General features: G+C 30.9%; 1 protein-coding gene across 2 annotated transcripts in view; it reads left to right on the top strand.

Annotated features, from left to right (window-relative positions):
* Positions 1 to 5212: 5212 nt before the first annotated feature.
* Positions 5213 to 17011, top strand: part of zda (peptidyl-prolyl cis-trans isomerase zonda) — a 33450-nt gene continuing 21651 nt past the window's right edge. The window contains exons 1-2 of one of the 2 annotated variants that reach the window (XM_075361066.1): positions 5213 to 5601; positions 13328 to 13462. In XM_075361066.1, the coding sequence (XP_075217181.1) occupies positions 5341 to 5601; positions 13328 to 13462 (396 nt within the window). In that variant the 5' untranslated portion in view covers positions 5213 to 5340. The remainder of the gene's footprint in view (positions 5602 to 13327; positions 13463 to 17011) is intronic. The other variant, XM_075361065.1, reaches the window with a different exon arrangement.

The raw sequence follows: 17011 nt of genomic DNA, 5'->3' as shown, positions 1-17011 counted from the left end.
GTTCAGCATATCCGTTTGTCTCTTCTACCAACAAAGTAAGGATTTCATCATCCAAAAATATTGAAAATATAGTAAAAGGATAATTAGTTTCAACCATTTCGATGACTGAATCATTTATACCTGGAGGTTGAGTAGGAATAAAATCAAAAGATTTTAATTATCTTCAACTTCATGCCACACTATTACATCATTACTTACTAGTTGTACTTTGTCTTGTTTAATGTTTGTAGGAAAGTTATTACACGATGAATTGGCCATTGATTGATCTTTATTTTGGTCACTAAACTTGTCTCCATTTGGGTTATGTTCATCTTCAATATCACTTCCAACTTCTAACTCAGATAAATGAAATGAAGGGTCATCACTGTCACTTAGATTTCTGAAAATACTCAACTCACTTTCAGTGCTACTAAAAATATAATTCAATTCTTCACATATTTGATCTGAATTCATTATTATCAATACCAACAAAACACTAAACAATAAGGTTAAGCTGAACGTGATTCAATAGTCACCTAACCTGCTTCTGTAACAAACAACAACAAAACAGAGACTAGTAAACAATAGGTGCTGCCCCTGTTGGACAATCTTTGAACCACGATTGACTTTTACTGCCAGGGATCAAACCAACACATAGAGCGATTAGTTATAATGATATCTGTGAAGACAAAATATACACAGAAAAAAAGGAACATAATCAAATTGTGTGCATAAAATATATACACATGGGCTGAGTAAAAACTTTTGTGTGTATAAAATATACACACATGGTAGAGAACATCAAAAACTTTTAAAAGCCCTTGGGCCAATTGTAAAGTCATGTTTTTGAAGCCCGAGAGCAAAAGTGTTAATGCCATTCAGAAGGCTTTCTTTTTAATTGGTCCTTTATTAAAAAAAAGTGGAAATTAAAAAAGAAAAATGCATAGATTACTAAAAGAATTGTGAAATCTAGCTCAGAGCTAAGAAATCTCCATGAATTTCTGATAATTCCAGAATTATTTTAAATATGGTAAAGGAATATGTGCAAAGATTGTTCGTAATGCTAAAATTAAATTATGATATTTAATATGTAATTCAAATGATAAATCTAAAAACCATGTAGCAGTTACCAAAGAGAAAGCAGATTTTCATATAAAACAACTTTTGAAAAACTAAAAAAAATAAAACGTTATCGAAAAGACTCATCTTCCATTATCCCTATTCAGTTAGCAGAGGACTTTAATAATAATTTCTTTTCCAGCATTTCAAACAAAAATATTGATCGATTTCAAAGACATTCACTTTGAATAGTTTTGTTGATGAATAAATATTTTTATTTTCCATTGCAGTAAAAACTTTTAAGTATGTATAAAGAGTAAACAAACAATAAGTGAACATTGATGAGTTCCTACCAGTATTTAAAAAAAAGTCATAGATGCTATTTTGTCTCTCTTAAAAATTTCAATAACTGAATATTTTCCAGCTAGATAGAAAACTTCAATAATTACATTGAGAGGTTCTTTTTTGTAGGTTACTCTGCTTAGTCAGGCTTGCTCAAAGAGCTTTCAGATTACACTGTCCCTAACCTACACTTAAACTAAAGCTACAGTGAGATCATTATTGTAGCCCAGAGATCTGTTAAAATAACTTTAATATATTTCTGCAAAATGGTAGAACTCGCTTACTAAATAATTCTGTTTGACCTTCATCACTGATAACTAAATACTAGAAATTGAATTTTGCCCTATGCTTTTATAAAGGAAATTTAATAGCTGTGATCAGCCGGCATAAGATTAGTGAGGATCTCAGAGCAATGAGCAACATTTTTTCACTAGGGCCAAAGAATAAATCCCCAATGTCTGTAGTTATTTTGAGTAAAATTAGGGAATCTCCTCTGTGGCTGACCACAATCAGAACCACCTCAAATTTTATATCAAGATATTGGAAAACTCTGGCTGCCTCCTGAAGGATTGGTGTAAATGTCAATGTTCTCTACTTTGCAGCCTCATGAAGTGATTAACCAATCTCAAACCAAATGGTCACATCAATCACATAGAGATCTTAGGTGATCTCTGCTTTCATCAGCTGGGTAAGTGGCCCTGCAGAATGTATGTTCCACAGCCAGTGTGGCTCCTCTTTGAGAATTCAATTCTGTGACGAGCAAGTTCTTGATATCATCTCAGCACTTGATATAGCACATCTGGTTCCTAATGCAGCTGTCCATGTCCAACACTTGACTCAGAGTCTCCATGTATGACTTCATTTCCTTTTCATACTCTTTGTCAATTCCAGGTTCAGCCCATGCACACACGACTTTGGTTCTGAGCATCTCTGACCTAAGCTTAAGGGTATTTATGAATTGGGAATTCATGAGTTCTTCCATTCTAAATTAAAGCTTCAACCGGTCAAAGCCACTAGTTGAAGGAGGCCAAGATATATTTATTTTCATTAAATCAATAACTTTTGCTATACATGTTAAATGTATATTTGGTATAATAGCCTCAAAATCTATTTTTCCCAGGACAAATTTGAAAGGATAGAAGCCCACAACTCTACTATATAGTTTTTCACTAATGAAAAACTTTTGTTTTATTCCAGGTAATTATATTGTTGTGGTACTTTATGAATGACTTGCACAGCAGTCATTCATTTTGTCTTGTGGTTTTCTATCAAATTTTTTATCCCCCTCATTTACCATCTTATATCTTATTTTCCCTAATCCTTCAGCCTTTTCTGTTTTACTTACCTTCTAATAACACAATAGTTTTTCTAGTAAGTGTAAAAAAACATTTTTTAAAAGCCAGATAAGCATGTTTTTATTAGCTGATTACCACATTTTGGTTGATAACTTGAAGATAGCTAGAAATATAATTCTACATAATGTCTTATAAAGAACTAATTTCTCAAGCAAACACTGTTATTGTTTGGTGTTCTAAATGTAAAAAAATAGGTAAACATCTATCATTAAGTACAAATTAAAAAAATTAGTTGAATAAACTAGTTGAAATAATGAAAAACTAAACTACTAATAAATGTAAAAGCAGAGGAGTGTTTCCTGATTACTCAAAATAATTACTGACATTGAGGATTTATTCTTTGGCTTTAGTAAAGATAATGTTGCTCATCACTCTGAGGTTCTCACTAGATCTTATGCTCTATCCTATAGTTGGCTGATCACAGCTATCAAAACTTCCTTTATAAAAGCGAAAGTCAAATTTCAATTTCTAGTATTTAGTTATATCAATGATGAGGGTCAAGCATATTATTTAATCCAGGGCGAGTTCTACCGCTTTGCAGAAATAAAGTTATTTTAATAGACCTTTGGGCTACAATAATGAACTCACTGCACCCTTACTTTAAGTACAGATTAAGGACATTGTGATCTGAAAGCTCTTTGAATTAGCTCAACTAGACAGAGCAACCTAGAAGAAGTATCAACTCTATTGTAGTACACAACCTGTTATTTCACAAAGTGTCATTAACATCAAATTGAAGTCAGACAGAAATCCTTTGAAATTAATACTCTGATTATCAGCAATTAAATACTTTTATGTCCCAGGCTTTTATTCATATAATATTGAACTTGGTAGTGCAGGTAAATTTTACTCCTCCAAATAAAACTTTACCCACATTCTGTTGGTAAATTACAAATAAATTCGTAAATCAATCATAAATTTAAAGATATTAGATTCAATCTAGTTTCAGGGCATAAAATAAGCCATCACATTTAAAATACATTTCTCAAACACATTGCGTCAGGATTACATTTGTGCTTCAGCTGTACAAAATTTCTACACTGGAAAAATGGAACATTGATTAAATAAAAATATCCTTTATAACAGTTAGTAGAATCTGTGTCTGCTAATTGCCTCATACAGAGAAATATAATATGTCTACTTAGGCTATTAGCATTATGTTGTTTGAATGCTTAGAAACATAAAAAAAATCTACCAAAAAAAGTATCTTGAATGGTCAAAGACCTGTTTTTCTTTAGTAACTTGAAAATATTCATTAAATAAAAAGTGTTCAGTGTTAACAAGGTGAACATTATATTTTACAAAAGTTTTTGTGGGATCAAAATAGACTGCCATTTGAAATTATATGTGCTGGTATTGTATATAGAGTTCACAGTAGAGTTAAAATGGGAACATAACCCACCACTCCTGCTTAAAAAGTCTGTTACTCAATCCTAGCTCACAAAATCACAATTATGACTCTCATATTGCTGCAATACATGCAATGAAATAATTTCACCTAACAATTTTTTTTACCCAATTTTTTTATCCACTCTATAATTGTAGTATTTAAAATTATCTGTTGATAATAGTTCTTCAAAAGTCTTTCATATCTAATTATCATTATTAACATAGTTAATTATCTGCAGAGTTTCTGGTAGCACTGTTGTTAACTGTCTATCTTAAAGCAGTGTATTATTAGCTTATGTGCTAAAACAAATTCCCTGCCCTTTTTAAGATGAGCACCATTACCAACAAAACTAACAGAAACTCCACTGAAGAATTGCTAATAAAGCTTTGAAAAGAAGACATTAAAAAAAATATTTTTTAACAATAAATTTATTTTAGATTCAAAATATAGAGAGGTTAACATTATGCTTCTTTCTAAATGTGCAATAGTATTTACTGTATGGAATAAGCTTATAATAATAACATCCAAAGAATCTTTTTATGCTTTTTACAAGCTGGATTTTCAAAATTTAGTACACATGCAGAGATTGTTACTTTAGTATTTGTGCAAATTAAATTAGTTTTGCTCAAGTAAAATGAATATAAATAGTATAATTAAAGATTAAACAATGGATGTAATAAATAAAATTTAGTTTTGCAATTGGTTTTTTTTTTTTGTAAAACGCTACACTTTTGATTTATAGTGCATCTCTTAATCTGTATTATTCTTCACGCTAGACGAATTTTTGTTATAACAGTTAGTTTTCAATTGTTAGTGCACTTCATTTTAGGGTGCTTTTTCTAACATGAAGAGATTCAAATTATAGCGCGTAGATATACAAACGGGTATGGATTGTCTATGTGCTGACAGAAGTATTACTTCATTCACCATAATTCCAGATCAACTAAATTGTTGTTGATAATAGTAAGATTAAAAATAAAAAAATGAAATCAATCTAGTAAATTACACAAAGAAATAAAATTTATCTTTAGAGGTAGCTACTCTTGGTTTTGGTGTACGAGATTTGGACCTTGATTTACAGCTGATTATTTTTTTGTATGAGACACCTGTTTTGAAAGTGTTGTGTAACTCAATGAATTGAATATTTTGTGATTACTGCTGGACTATTATTTAAATTGTTTTCATTAAACTGGAGTTTTTCTAATTAGTATTGAAATGGCTGATGTTAACTTTGAAGACAGTATTATAAGTCAATCTGCAAACTCTCTAATTCCTAACAATGAGGAAAATTTGATACAAGGTTCCTCTGCTGATTTAATCGGCGAGGAAATTAAAGCTAATCATTTACATAATAAAACAGACGATGAAAAAAATATTAAAAATGACGAAGAGAAAGATCTCAAAAGTGCCGAAGAAACAATAAAAGAAAAGGAAGAATGGGTGGATATTCTTGGAAGCGGACAGCTGAAAAAAAAGGTTAGTTTTTATAGTACTACGCCTTATTAGTGGTAAGGTTAGTTTGTTGTGTAAGCGAGTAAAGAAAAGTAAAGTTTGTATGTAATTTGCCGCATCTCATGAAATTATTCATTGTAATGCTATTTATCTGTTTTAGTTTATTTGAATGACCACATTTGAAGAAATAATTTGGTATCGTAATATTGCCGTAGATTTGTTCTGTATTTTCAATTTAACTACATGCTTTTTTGAGTCGTGTATGTAGACACACTTTTAGAGTCAATATGTAGTAATTGTGTTTGGTGTTTTGTTGGATGTGCGAGTTTTTATAATTAACCAACATTTAGAAATTAGGCCATCACTTAAGAGAATTGTAAGACTGTAAAGTTTCTTTAGCTGTACAATGTTACACCACACTAATTTGGTAGTTTTTACAGTTTATGTTCGATTTTATAGTTAATATTTGACAGAGTCAAAAGTTGTATTAATGAGGCACTTAGTTTTAATTTTAAAGTGTACTATATTATTTTTAAATTGTGCGCACGCACGCGCATATACACTTTTTTGAAGTGTTAAGTTCTTTGGACCACAATGAACTTTGGCTTTATGAGTTTCATCTCTCTTGCTTCCAAGATTTTCTTTATTCGCTCACTACCAGCCTTCTGCTTGCCAGTCTACTTTTCTACTTTAAACTCATCTCCCATTCCTGTTTTTGTTCTTTAAATTGCTTCCAATTATCTATCTTTTTCCTGAAAATATCCATGTCACATATCTCTTCTTCCAGGATGCCCATTTCCAGCAGATCACTTATGATTTTCCTGACCCACTTTGTTGTGTTTCTGAGTTTAATAAGATGATAAAAAATCAGTTTTGTCGGCCTATTTGTGTTTATCCTCTTTAGGTGTCCATAAAATTTAGCCCTTTGTTTTCTTGCCGTTGTGAAGGTTTCTGTTTTCTTGTAGAATTCCTTGTTGCTCCATAGTCGCCACTCTCATTTGTTTTTCCGTGGTCCTAAACTTTTCCATAGTATTCTTTGTTCCCACATTTCGTTCTCCTTGATATGTCCTTTTCTGTTCATGGATAAACATTCTACGGCGTATAATCCTGGCTTGATGACAGTCGCCTGTATGGATATACCATTTTTTGTTGTACTGGTTCTTTGTTATTCCATAGGCTTTTTCCATTTTCTTAATTTGTGTTTCTATTGCTATTTTATCCAGTCTGAATCCATTCTCAAAGGTACTTGGAGCTGTTAATTCTGTTGCTCTTGCCATTTCTTGTTTCTAGATATTTTTCATTCGGTCCATATATTCCATTTTTTTTAATGAGATTTGTAGTCCAATTTTTTGTGCTGTTTCCTGTAGTTTCTCAATCATTATCCATGTGTCTTCTATGTTTATGATATTTATGTCTATGTGTCATATTTTTTTGATATTATCTTTTTCTCATTGTTTCCACCATTCCTTGTTGATTTTTTCCAGTACAATCTTAAAAAGCATTAGTGATAGTCTATCCCCTTGCTGAACTCCTTTCTTGACTTGATTTTGGCTTCCAAAATTTCACCCCTGAATTTAACTTGGGAGTTTGTTCTGTAATTTTGCGGGTCTTTCTGTCTGTGCCAAATTCTTCAAACATTTTAAATAATGTTGGTCTATCTATGGAGTCATATGCCTTCTTAAAGTCCATGAATTTTACTAACTGTATTTTTGCCGGTTGTCACTCTAAGCCGTATAATGCTCTTAAGGTTGAACATTTATTCGGCATATGATTTGCCCTTCCTGAATCCAGCCCGGTATTCACCAATTAGATGATCCATTTGTTCGTTGATTCTACATTGGAGGGCCTTTGATCAAATTTTGTATGCTACTGGTAGGAGGGAGATTCCCCTACAATTATTGCTGTTTGTTTTCTCTCCTTTTGTGTGCAGAAGGTGTATGAGGACAAGTTTCCATTCTTCCAGGATCTTTTCAGTTTTCTAAATTTTTTCGCAGATTTGTTGCATCTTCTTTACCATATTCCCTTCTCCCAATTTCAACGTTTCCACCATTATTCCATCTTCTCCAGGTGCTTTATTGTTTCTCAGTTTCTTTATGATCTGTTCTATCTCCTGTTCTGTGGAGGTTCCGAGTCTGGGTTTGTTATTAGTTGTGAAATCTAATAATTTTTTAGGGGTTTCACAGTTTAGTAAATTTTGAAAATATTTTGCTGGAATGTTGTTATTTTCTTTTTTATTTAAGGCTAGATTACTGTTATCCCATTTAAAACATAGTCCTGCTGGTTGGTATCCTTGGAGTTCATCTTTGAAGGTCTTGTAGAAGTTCCTAGAGTTGTACTGCTTGAAGTTATTTTCATAGTTTCCAATTTAACGATGTCATGCTGCCATTTCAAGTGTCATGCTGCCTCCTGATTCTTCTAATGATTCTTGCCGTGTCTTTTCATTATATGTTAAAATTGTTCCAATTTTCTTCTGTTTTACAGGAGTTCCATTGTTTCCATGCTTCTGCCCTTTTATTTGGCGCCTTGTCGCACTTATTATTCCACCATCTGTGCTTGGGCTTTTTTTTAGATTTTGATTCCTTCTGTTACTTTTTTTTTTAAATTGTCTTCGATCTCATTCCAGTCTGTTCCTAATTTTGCTTGGTTTATTCTTTTAAGATACTCTTCTTTTTTATGGCTGGGTATTGTGGTTTTTTTATGGCTTTTGTATTTATTCTGGTTTTAAAGTGGTTTAGATTTGGGTTTATTGGGTTGAAATTTTACATTAATTATTGTTAAGTAGTGATCTGAATTTAGACCTTTTTTAACTCTGGTGTTCATTATTTCTGTTTGATTTTTCCTGGTTATAGCAACGTAATCCATTTGAAATTTTCCTATTTTTGTATTAGGTGTGACCAATGTCTTCTTCTTTTTGAGCTAATTTTTAAATTGTGTTGGCATCAGTTTAAGATTAAAGATTTTGCAGAAGGCAAAATTCTTTCTGCTATATATATATATATATATATATAATATATATTGCCTGTATGTATTGAATTTCAGTCAATCCGCCAATTACAGAATTAAAGAAACATATTCTTACTTTTATTTCCTTTTCATTATAGCGCTTTCAGGCATAAGCCCATCCTCAGTAATGTTTTCTGATTTGACTTTATCTTCATTAACACATACAACTACCATTCAACATTTTTATAATTGATTACTTTTTATAACTTAGGTTATTGAGCAAAATAAAAAAAAAAACAAACATTACATAACATATAGTTGTTCAGTGCAAAAATTAAAAAAAAAATTAAAAACATCCACAAATATTGCAATTAAAGTTAACTTTTTTTTTACTAAAATTATTTAAAATTTCCACTGAAGTTGCTTTACTTAATGTTAATACGTGTACTGTATTAACATTGAGTAAGCCAACATCGATGGAAATTTTAAATAATTTTGGTAAAAAAAAAAAAAGATAAAATTTTTAAAACACAATAAATGTTGTATACGTTAAGCATTCCAAAAAAAACCCATTCTAAAATTGAGTGGAGCTTATTTGATTGATGAAATAGGTTGAAAAAGTATTTTTAATTAATGTCTGAAATGTAAACCCTAAGTGTATCTTATCAATCTGTTCCTGTGAAATAAGCAATCAATTTTGTCACAGCTATATTTGTTTATTGGCTCCAGTTAAAATTGCTGATACAAATTGTTCTTTCTCATCCAACTTGTACTGTTTAAACAGATTTAATTTTCTGTCCTCATTTCATGAAGATATGAGGGTTATTATATTTTTTTTCAAGGTCCGATCAGTCACGAAATTAAAACCATAGTGAAAATAAAAAAATTTTTATTTGTAACAAATACTTACATAGTTACACTGTTTCTCTACATAGTCGCCACTCCGATTTAGACATTTGTCATAGCGTGGTACCAACTTTCCAATACTCTCGTCATAGAACGGAGCCGCCTGTGTTTTCAGCCATGTTTCTATGTTGGTCTGCAGCTGATGAGGGGGAACAGTAGACATTCACCGAAACCTAACCCCCTACTATAAGTACAATTTATTATTATTTATTTTGTGAAAAAGCAGTTCTACAGTTAATTGATTAATTTCTACTATGTTTATACTTGGTATAATTTATTGAGTAATATTTCCGATGTATTTATGAATAGTCATTTTTGTGAGTACACTTCATAAACGTGATAATTTTGAAAATAAAAAGTGATATATTATTGTTTACGTGGTATGTTTTGTTTGTATGTAATTTCTGTTCGTGGTTTTTTGTAGCTGAATTTATGACATTATATTATCAAAAATGTTATTTTTGTATAAATCTTCTAAAGAGAAATATGTTGTCAGGAGATATTGTGTGTTCTGTGGGACTTTTTCTCCAGACATTTTTGGAGTTAATTGTTAATGATGTAACAGAATGGCATAACAAATGAAGAGTACAAACTTCAGACTGATAAAAACATCATTAACAGGACATTTTAGATATATAAATCCGAAGTTTTATAACTTAAAACATTGACCAATTCAGCAACTTTGTGATAGGTGTAGGTCATGCATTATTAGTTTGTAAAAAATGAGTGAGATTATACTCTGTTAATTGTTATTGATTACAGTAATATTTGCAATGTGATACAATTTCTTGCTTATAAATTAATCAAATTACTCTTATACTTTTGTTGTGTTAGAACCAATTTTAAATAAAAATATTGTATAACAAGCAATTTATCAATGTGGATTTACATGAGCATGATTTTTATAGTAGTGGTGGTGGTACAAGTGATATTGTTACAGGCTGAGTTTTATTAGATTGGTAATGTCAATTATACTATTGTAAATAAAATTGGGAAGAACATTGGTCTGTTTAATTTTAATATTTACATTTCTTTGTAGATATGATTGTCTCTACAAAATATTACTGTACTAAAACTTTTAAAGATAAAAATTACTGTTAGTTTTTGTTTTTGGTTTGTAGTTGTGAACATTTGTGTGGAAAGGAATATGTTATTACTAATTTATCAAAACTCTTTACCAGTCTTCAGTATTACATCTTTCTACTGAAAAAAATTTCCCACTTAAAAAATTTTCTACCAGAGCAGCTATTTCCCAATTTAAAAATAATTAAGTAGTTAAGAAGAAAAAAATTATTCTTTGTGATTTGGAGATGCAGGTTCAGGAGTAAAGCTTTTAGTTTATTTCATCATACTTCTAAATAACTTAGTAATTATTGAATCATAGGAGCAATTTAAAACTGGTTAAAAATCAAACTTTATAGACTCTGAACATCTTTTTCAAAGTATTATTTCATTCCCTACCAAACTTTTCAGAAGCTATACAATTTGTCTGTATTAAAAAGTAATTTTTAGAGAGTAAAAAGTACATTATAGAGAAAATTTAGAAAATTCATTTTCATCATTTCAGAGAAATCCATTCATTACTCATCACTAATCATTCTAACTTTAAACATCGATAAAACTATTGCTGTTTGTATAGTTAACATTCTCTTTATGGTAAAAGTGTAAAAGTAGTAGTTTGTGTTGTCTGTTGTGTAGCATTATCTAGATAATAAATTTTTGTGAGATGACCAAATTGATTTTATTTGCCATAAGATCAAACCATAATGTTAAGGGATGAAGTACTAAAATCAGTTGCTTAGCTGGGATCATTGTTAAATATTAAGCCTATGTGCACGCATTACATTTTCAGGCTATCAAAAAAAAATTTGAATCTGTCTTCATAATAATAAATCCACAGTCAGATCCTTGTTTCCTTCCAGCAAATATGATTCATATAAAAAGGTCTATTCCTAAAAAAATAATATTCACTTTTATCAAATCAGACAGCAAAACAGTTTTCCTGTTGCTCAGAATTTTGTCCTGTGAGAACCATGAGAACATCTTTCAGTTTTTAATTTTAATAAATTATGTAGTTATCTAAAACATTGTGTTGTAAATTGGAATTAAATTTTATGAAAAAAAGTATTAGTCATCTGTAAATATCTGCATAATTTTTATCATTAAATATCCTTAAACTTGAATTTAATTTAAATTAAAAAAAAATTAAATAAAACATACATCTGTTAAATAAATATCTGATTTCATCTGTTTGTTTTTATTGCAATTTTCTGTTAAAAGTCACTGGTCGTTAGGGACTAAAATGTGTTTATATGTTTTCTTAATTGTTTTCCTTAGACACATTAGTGATAAAAATAACTTAGATGCTTAGAATTTACTGTGACATCTTTATTTTATAGTAATCCTATGCGTAATTACTATAGATAAACATTAGTGTATTTTTTTTGTCTTCAGTCATTTGACTGGATTGATGCAGCTCAAGATTCCCTATCTAGTGCTAGTCGTTTCATTTCAATATACCTCCTACATCCTATACATCCCTAATAATTTCTTTTACATATTCCAAACGTTGCCTGCAATCAATTTTTTTCTTCTACCTGTCCCTCCAATATTAAAGCAACTATTCCAGGATGCCTTTATTGTGGCCTATAAGTCTGTCTCTTCTTTTAACTATATTTTTCCAAATGCTTCTTTCTTCACTTGTTTGCTGTAACACCTCTTCATTTGTCACTTTATCCACCCATATGATTTTTAACATTCTCCTGTAGCACTACATTTCAAAAGCTTTCTAATCTTTTCTTTTCAGGTACTCCGATCATCCAAGTTTCACTTCCATATAAAGCTATGCTCCAAACATATACTTTCAAAAACTTTTCCTGACATTTAAATTAATTTTTGATGTAAACAAATTATATTTCTGACTGAAGGCTTGTTTCGCCTATGCTATCGGTATTTTATATTGCTCCTGCTTCGTCCATCTTTAGTAATTCTGCTTCTCAAATAACAATTCTTCTACCTCCATAATCTTTTCTCTTCCTATTTTTACATTCAGTGGTCCGTCTTCATTATTTCTACATTTCATTACTTTTGTTTTGTTCTTGGTTATTTTCATGAGATAGTTCTTGTGTAGGGCTTCATCCATACCGTTCATTGTTCCTTCTAAATCTCTTTTACTCTCAGCTAGAATTACTATATCATCAGCAAATCGTAGCATCTTTATCTTTTCACCTTGTACTGTTATTCCGGATCTAAATTAATCTTTAACATCACTAACTGCTAGTTCTATGTAAAGATTAAAAAGTAACGGGGATAGGAAACATCCTTGTTGGACTCCCTTTTTTATGTTAAACTCCCTTTTAATTATGTTCTTCAATTATTAATGTTGCTGTTTGGTTCCTGTAAGTGTTAGCAATCATTCTTCTAGTTTTGTATTTGAAGCCTAATATTTTTAAAATGCTGAACGTTTTATTCCAGTCAATGTTATCGAATACCTTTTCTAGGTCTATAAATGCCAAGCATGTTGGTTTGTTTTTCTTTAATCTTCCTTCTACTATTAATCTGAGCCCTAAAATTGCTTCCTTAAATTGTTCTTATACTTTTCCTGAAACCAAATTGGTCTTCTCCTAACACTTCTTCCACATTACTGTAATAAAACATAATTGACCTAAAAAATTATTTTGTAAATTTTCTCTTTTTTTCTCTGAGAAATACATGTTTTTCAGTGTAATAAGATTTTGGATTCCTTTCTGATATTATTTAGGTTGTATCAGACAAAATTACAGTAGCTGAAGCTAGGCATTGGACTGTAGTTATGATTTTAAGTGAATCAACAAAAAAATAAATCTGTTAATTCACTTAGCTTCCTATATGTATTAATAACATTAAAAAATTATGTTTATAGGTACTGAAAGCTGGACAGCCAGATAGTCGACCACAGAGATCAGATGTTTGTAAAATTAAATTAGAAGGTAGATTAGAAAATGGTGCAATTATTGAAAAAAATGATAGTCTAACAATTCATGTAGGAGATGCTGAGGTAAGAGAAAGTTTATTTTTTTTGATATTTTAATTTGTAGCATTTGTTCTAATGTAGTAGTACTACTTTGTTATTATGTCTAAATAGAAATTAAAAAACTTTAGTTTTTTTGTAAAATTTGATTTAATTTTTTGTAATTAATATCTACAAATTTTAATTTTAATTGCCTTACTGTTAATAGTTATGGAAGAAAACTGATAAAAGTGAGACTTGTAACATTGTAATATGCTTTAAAATGTATTAACAGAAGGATGATATACTTCTGTAAAAGGTAACAGTGGGACATCTAGCAAAGATATCTAGTTAATATAATAAAAATTAATTTGTCAATTTATGGAACATTCTGCTTTTACTTAAAACCAAAAAAAAAAAACAAAATCAAAGTAGCTATGAGTACTTTCTGTGTTTTATAAAAAAAAATTGTAATTTAATTACTGTTGTGCTGTTAATAGATCAAGAAAGAGTTGTGTATTATAACTAAAACACCACACCAGTCTAGTATATTAGGTTGATGAAAAATATGCCAAAATTTTTAATTTCGCAAGCAAGTCCAATTGTCACACAATTTTTTTTGTTATGTTGGTACACTTGTCCCTAATGTATGTTTACTTTGGTAGCCATCTAGCTGCTAAGTTTATTGTTCAATTAATGGCTATTGCAACACAATAATGCATATGGTCACACTTCATTACTTGTTCATAAAGTTTTGACCAAAAACAACACCATTATGATTCCTCAGCCTTTGTATTCACTGGACATGCCCCCTGTGATTTCTTCCTATTTTCCATGCTGAAAAGAACAATGAAAGACAATGCTTTGCCAAGATAGAATTACTGAAGGAGCTAAACGTCATGTCAGAAATTACATTTTAGAAGTGCTTTGAAGATTGGAAAAAGTGCTGGCACAAATGTATTATATCTAAAAAAGAGTACTCTGAAGGGGACACAAAATCAATATTGATGAATAAATACATTTTTTGAGAAAAATTAAAATCCACTGTATTTTTTTTATTGAACCTTTTATAGATTGTATTATCTCAGTGCTACAATATATTGAAAAGTAATATGAAGAAAAGAAAAAAATGTTTTAAAATTAATAATGGCTAACTTTAAAATTGATGTAAATTTTTTCTAAGGATGTTATGAATCTAATTTTCAACTCCTTCCTCAGTGACAACATTCAGTATGGATGACTATTTCTACAGCTATTGTAATAACAAGTACTGTCAAAAATGTTTATAATACGATAGTCATTATATTGTTATTATCAGTACTTAGCTGTTATATTAGTGATAGTGCTACTGAATAAACCATTATGCTAGAACTAGGTAATTAATTTCTAAAGACCTTTGGAAACAATTTCCATTAATTTGAAAGCGTCATTTAACAACTTTAGTGTTTAAATGATTTGATTTTATCACATTTCATTGTGTGTGTGTGTATGTATATATATATATATATATATGTGTGAGTGTGTGTGTGTACATGTGTTTGCATGTGCATGTTTGTGTGTGATATCAGATAATGTTAAATATTTATGCATGCTAATAATTTAGACTGAAAGTAGTTACTATATTAATTATATTGTTATAATTGAATAGTTCAAGGTGCTGTCCAAAATAGCCCAGCCATTCTTAATAAAAAATTCCTTGCTAGGCTTACCAAAGTAACTTGAATTAAATGGTTTCCTCTTGTCTTCTTTTCAGAGTTGGACATACTATTGCTTATCAGCATTTCAAGCCAACTAAAGTGCAGATGATGCTTGCATTATAACTGTTACTTCATCATCTTCTACTTGAAGCCTTAGGCCTTTCGACCTGTTGCGAACTTGAAGTCAATTTTTTTCCCATCTCCTCTTCGGTCTTCCAATATTCCAGTATCCCAACAGTCTGTACTGCATTATCTTCTTGGGATAACGACATTTATCCATTTGATCCACATGTTTCCAATTATTTCTCATTATCAATTTTGTCATTTAAGTTGAAAATATTCAGCTGTTGTTGCACTTATTTCGTACTCTATCCTTTTGGGTAATTCCTATAACATATAACTGATACATTAATCTGTTAATTACTGGGGCTATATCTGTATTATGAACATATTACTTTTAACAACAGCATCTCTGAATAATATTTATCATAGAAATCTTTGTTTCTGTCATTAAGTCTACATCTTCATTTTTCAAAATGAAATATTGTTAATACAACATTCAATGTGTTTTTAATAACTCTGGATCAAAATTGTAACAATATGGTAAAATATAAACAAATATAAAATTATTGTATGATGTATATTCATAAAATTAGGATCGTTTGGTCATTAGCTCCTGAGAAAAGATTTTTACTTACAGTTTTAGTTTACTACATATCTACTTCACTTTTCCACATAATTGCCATTCAGTTTCTAAGCATTTTTGTAACGCTGGATCAGTTTCTTTAACCCCTTTGCATAGAAGTTTGCCATCTGGGAATTGAACCAGTTGACAATGGCAGTCTTGAGTTCATTGTTGATTTCAAACCATTGTCCACCAAGCCATTTTTTTCATATGCAAGAAGAGGAAGTAGTCGCTAGGTGCAAGGTCGGAACTATATGGAGGGTGGTCAAAAAGTTCCCAACAAAAATCTTGAATCTTCTTGGTTAAGGCAGCAGTAAGGATGTGTTTTGTCGTGAAGGAGGATTACACTGGATGACAGTTTCCCATTTCATCGATTTTGGATCGCATCTCTCAGTTTGGTGAGCGTTTCATAGTACACATCAGCTGTAAATGTTGATCCATGTTCCATGAAATCAACTAAAATGGCTCCCTTTTCATCCCAAAAAACAGTAGCCAACATTTTTCAACTTGATTATGGAGATGAATGGCACCACTGCATTGACTGTTGTTTCAATTTTGTGTTGGTGTAGGATATCCACCACGTCTTGTTGCCCGTAGCAGTGTGGGAAAACAAGTCATCTCCATCTTGTCGATAGCGGTCCAAAAACACTCATCCACTGCACATTCTTAGCTCTTGTGTTGGTCGGTGAGCATTTTCGGTACCCACCTTGCACATAATTTATGATATCTGAGCTTTTCTGTGACAATCATCTAGGTAGAGTTGCATCTAACATGCGGAAATTCATCAGCCAGAGCATTAATTGTCGATTAATTTACTTGTTCAACGATTTTGTTGGTCTGAATACTGGGGCTTCCACTTTGCTCTCTGTCATGCACATTTGTGCGGCCATTTTTAAAGTCTCAACACTATTGTCCAACCTTTCCATTCACTCATTACTGTAGGTCCATACACTAGGCCCAACTCCCAATGAATTTCAGCAGCTGATGATCCTTTTGCCCACAAAAATTGAATCACACAGCGCATTTCACAACTGGCAGGAGAAACAGTTGTTACGGACATTGCAATCTGGATTCACCGGCAGGAGAAAGACTACTGTACACAACAACTAAAACAACAATTACAGTGGCTTCATAAATAGCCAGTAGATGTCTCTGCATGTGTGAAACTGTGTTCAGACCTGCTAATATTTAAATATAAGCTGATGGCTCTTACTT

Source organism: Lycorma delicatula, chromosome 3 (genome assembly GCF_047948215.1).
Source record: "Lycorma delicatula isolate Av1 chromosome 3, ASM4794821v1, whole genome shotgun sequence".
NCBI lineage: Eukaryota > Metazoa > Arthropoda > Insecta > Hemiptera > Fulgoridae > Lycorma > Lycorma delicatula.
Note: the sequence above shows the minus strand (reverse complement) of the source record. Positions and strands in the feature narration are given on the sequence as shown.